The sequence below is a fragment of the Bison bison genome, unplaced genomic scaffold (genome assembly GCF_000754665.1).
Source record: "Bison bison bison isolate TAMUID 2011002044 unplaced genomic scaffold, Bison_UMD1.0 scf7180017864279, whole genome shotgun sequence".
In the NCBI taxonomy this organism is placed as follows: domain Eukaryota; kingdom Metazoa; phylum Chordata; class Mammalia; order Artiodactyla; family Bovidae; genus Bison; species Bison bison.
The window spans coordinates 4509442-4514038 of NW_011494851.1; the positions used below are offsets into that span (position 1 = coordinate 4509442).

Sequence of the window (4597 nt, forward strand, 5' to 3'; positions counted from 1 at the left end):
ATGCAGGTCAGGAAGTAACAGTTAGAACTGGACATGGAACAACAGACTGGTTCCAAATAGGAAAAGGAGTACGTCAAGGCTGTATATTGTCACCCTGCTTATTTAACTTATGTGCAGAGTACATCATGAGAAACGCTGGGCTGAATGAAGCACAAGCTGGAATCAAGATTGTCAAGGTATGTATCAATAATCTCAGATATGCAGATGACACCACCCTTATGGCAGAAAGTGAAGAACTAAAGAGCCTCTTGATGAAAGTGAAAGAGGAGAGTGAAAAAGTTGGCTTAAAACTCAACATTCAGAAAACTAAGATCATGGCATCTGGTCCCATCACTTCATGGCAAATAGATGGGGAAACAGTGGAAACATTGACAGACTTTATTTTGGAGGGCTCCAAAATCACTGCAGATGGTGACTGCAGCCATGAAATTAAAAGACTTGCTCCTTGGAAGAAAAGTTATGACTAACCTAGACTGCGTATTAAAAAGCAGAGACATTGCTTTGCCAGCAAATATCAGTCTAGTCAAGGCTATGGTTTTTCCAGTAGTCATGTATGGTTATGAGAGTTGGACTATAAAGAAAGCTGAGCACTGAAGAATTGATTCTTTTGAACTGTGGTGTTGGAGAAGACTCTTGAGAGTCCCTTGGACTGCAAGGAAGTCCAACCCATCCATCCTAAAGGAAATCAGTCCTGAATATTCATTGGAAGGACTGATTGAAGCTGAAGCTCCAATACTTTGGCCACCTGATGCGAAGAACTGACTCATTGGAGAAGAGATACTGGGAAAGATTGAAGGCAGGAGGAGAAGGGGACGAGAGAAGATGAGATGGTTGGATGGCATCACCGACTCAATGGACATGAGTTTGAGCAAGCTCTGGGAGTTGGTGATGGACAGGGAGGCCTGGCTTGCTGCAGTCCATGAGGTTGTAAAGAGTTGGACATGACTAAGTGACTGAACTGAACTGAACTATGTCCATCTCATTATATTAAACGAAATAATGTATAGAAAGTGTTTAGCATTGTTTTTGCATAATAAACACTCAATATAATAATTTTTATTATCATTTGTTATTTAGGTAAACTGATTCTTTGATAAAATTCATGTCATTTTTTTCTTTCAGGTAAACATATAGGCTCAAATTAGAAATCATTAATGGAAACTTTCCTTTTGAAGTGTTTTGGACTTACCTTACATGCATCTACTTTTCCTTCCATGAATCCGGCACACAACATTCCTGAAGTTATCATGCCATCATATACATCCTTTCTGTTACACACCTCAGTGCTTATGGTTTCTACCCTGGCTTGCCGTAGTTTATTTTGTGTTGGTCCTATTACACAAACAAAAGAAAAAACAAAACACATGTTCTTTGAACACAGCTATATCTAAGACTCAGAAGACACATGAGTTGTATATTCTTAGGAGTAAAAGCATTAGATTTTTCATTATTAACGATTGCCTAATTTTATTTTCTGTGGCATAAATGTCTACATGCAAAGAAACAGTACACATGTATGTGCTGGTGGTGGTTTAGTTGCTGTCGTGTCTGACTCTTGCGTATTTGTGGACCTTCAAAAGTTCTTTGAACCCTCAAAACTACACACAGTATTGTGTGTATATGACTTTTTTTCATGATTTTCCACATAAGGAAGTTGAGGCTCAGAGAAGTTCATTGATTTTCCAAAATCTACTCAAGTATAAACCAGGATACAAACCGCACAGGTCTGTTTGCCCAGCTCTATGCTACACAGTGTTATTTCAGAATGTCTCAAAGCATGAGAAACAAAGCAAATGCTGAAGATATACCAACAATATGACACCAGCAGAGAAGAAGGCCAGTGGTTAGGAGGAAAAAATACTGCGTACGTTAGTCTCAAAACATTCACAAACCACGTCCATGTTTATGACCATGGTATATCCTCATTAAAATTAGGAAGAATTTAAACCAGAAAAAAAAAAGCATATGAAGTATACGCAAGCCAGGAGTGTTTATATCTGGCGACTATACAATTTGTAGTAATTTACTTCCCTGTACTCCCATAGCATTTTGTTCCTTCTTAGAGTACCCAGAACCATCTGTTCATCTTATCCATGTTATTGAACTCTCCTCTGCCCCATGACTGCTCCAAATAATTGTGAACTCCTCAAGGATGGGTATATGATTCCTTTTACTTTTTTTTACTTTAACACACAGCACCTTGTTCTTCTCAGAGTCATACTTTCCTTCTCCAGGGGATTTTTCTGACCAAGGGATCGAATCTGGGTCTACTGCACTGCAGGCAGATTCTTTACCATCTGAGCCACCAGGGAAGCCCATACACATTAGAAGCATGAACATTTTAATGAAAAGTCTAGAGAGGTATCTCCTAGATGGCACATTAGATGCCAAGATAAATTTGCACTAAGTAAATTACATTGAACAACTCACCATCATCTACAATGGATCCAAATCCTGTGACAAATACACCTGTTTTAGGTGGCAACTTTATGGATGAATCTGGGAGGCAAACTCTCTGAACTACATTTGAAAACTCAACTCGGGTATCAAGCTGAGCCAAAGCAATGTCATTTTCATTTGTTTCTTTACGGTAATTTTCATGAATGATAATTTTCCTCAAACTTCGTTTCACTGCAGGTGGTGTTATAGTTATACCAAAAGTAACGATCCATCTATTTGGGTCTTTATTTCTGCAAAAAAATAAAGAATACGATTAGTTATACTTAACTGTATCCTCTAAAAACAGTTGAGACAGTATTCTCTGCAACCATTGGAATTATGTCCCTGAAAAATTCCTATAGCGAGAGAATTTGCAATTGATGGTCTTATGTAAAAAAAGAGGTTAAAATACTGATGATACAAGTGAGAGTAGGAAAGCTCTTAAAATATTTCACAAGCTCTAAAATTTAAAAAATACAATAGCTAAGTGGAATTTCATGCTGCAGCTGGAATAATAATAATGGGTACTATACAATTAGTTTCTCACATTTTAATTCTAACATTTTAATTTAACATTTTAATGTTAAATTAACATTTAATTTTGTTCATTAGAAACTCTTCAAATTTGATTTTTTTCTCTAATTTCAGTGAAGTGTATAGAAATTAATTTTTATCTGTTTTGGACATTATCACCCTAAGGGGCATTTCCTTCTGTATGAGACATTCTCTCTATTCTTATTTTATGATTTAACCTGTTGACTCTTGTTTACTGGGTCTTATCTTGATCTTTGAGACAAAGTGTAATTTGTCTTCTTCACAAACCCTCATGTGTATACAGGATTATTTCTCCACCCAGTGCCCATACCCTGCCCCAATACTCAAGGGATAAAAGCAGCCTTAACTCATCGCTGTGCTGTTAGAGCTCCCACTACCCTTTCATCTGCCCTGGTCAGTCCCTCTTACTATTTTTGAGGCTTTCCCTTAACACAGATGCTTTTCTCTACCATGAGATTACACTACAAGCAAATTCCGCATCCTTCTATCATCTCTTTACTCCCTGTTCTACCCTAAACCTCAGTTCCCTGTTTGTCTAATCAGCCCTTTCAAGAATGACAAAAATATATAGAAACTTGAATTCTCTCTCTGTAAAGGAAAATTATGTAAAAGGAAATTACACATAAGAGAATTTAAAAAGGGAATTTCCCTGTTCATGCAGGATTACTGTGCTGGTGAATCATAAAGCTTTAAGTGTAATGAAAAACCTGAAAGATCAGTGGCTTTCAAAGTACTCTGTACTGCCCCAGGGATAAGCAGGCAGAGCCTAGGGGCCAAGGAATTGGGGTATGCGGGGGAGGGGGGGTCCTCTCTCAGCTGCTCTACTTATTTACACTTTAAAGGAAGGTTTAATTGCTGATAGTAGTCTCTTATGATCCTTTGTATTTCTGTGTTGTCTGTTGTGATCTCTCCATTTTCATCTCTAATTTTATTGATTTGATTTTTCTCCCTTTGTTTCTTGATGAGTCTGGCTAATGGTTTGTCAATTTTATTTATCCTTTCAAAGAACCAGCTTGTAGCTTTGTTGATTTTTGCTATGGTCTCTTTTGTTTCTTTTGCATTTATTTCTGCTCTAATTTTTAAGATTTCTTTCCTTCTACTAACCCTGGGGTTCTTCATTTCTTCCTTTTCTAGTTGCTTTAGGTGTAGAGTTAGATTATTTATTTGACTTTTTTCTTGTTTCTTGAGGTGTGCCTGTATTGCTATGAACTTTCCCCTTAGCACTGCTTTTACAGTGTCCCACAGGTTTTGGGTTGTTGTGTTTTCATTTTCATTTGTTTCTATGCATATTTTGATTTCTTTTAATGCATATATATGGAATTTAGAAAGATGGTAACAATAACCTTGTATGCGATACAGCAAAAGAGACACAGATGTATAGAACAGTCTTTTGGACTCTGTGGGAGAGGGAGAGGGTGGGATGATTTGGGAGAATGGCATTGAAACATATATAATATCATATATGAAACGAATCACCAGTCCAGGTTCGATGCATGATATTGGTTGCCTGGGGCTGGTGCACTGGGATGACCCAGAGGGATGGTACAGGGAGGGAGGAGGGAGGGGGGTTCAGGATGGGGAACACGTGTATACCTGTGGCAGA

At 37.8% G+C, this 4597-nt stretch overlaps 1 protein-coding gene across 1 annotated transcript in view; it reads right to left on the reverse strand.

The window, feature by feature from the left end:
• The window catches only part of LOC104995186 (transmembrane protease serine 11F-like), a 115961-nt gene that overhangs the window by 5527 nt on the left and 105837 nt on the right, over positions 1 to 4597 (reverse strand). Inside the window, exons 8-9 of the mRNA XM_010848912.1 lie at positions 2431 to 2690; positions 1190 to 1332 (exon numbers count right to left, since the gene is read on the reverse strand). Of these exons, the coding sequence (XP_010847214.1) occupies positions 1190 to 1332; positions 2431 to 2690 (403 nt within the window). The remainder of the gene's footprint in view (positions 1 to 1189; positions 1333 to 2430; positions 2691 to 4597) is intronic.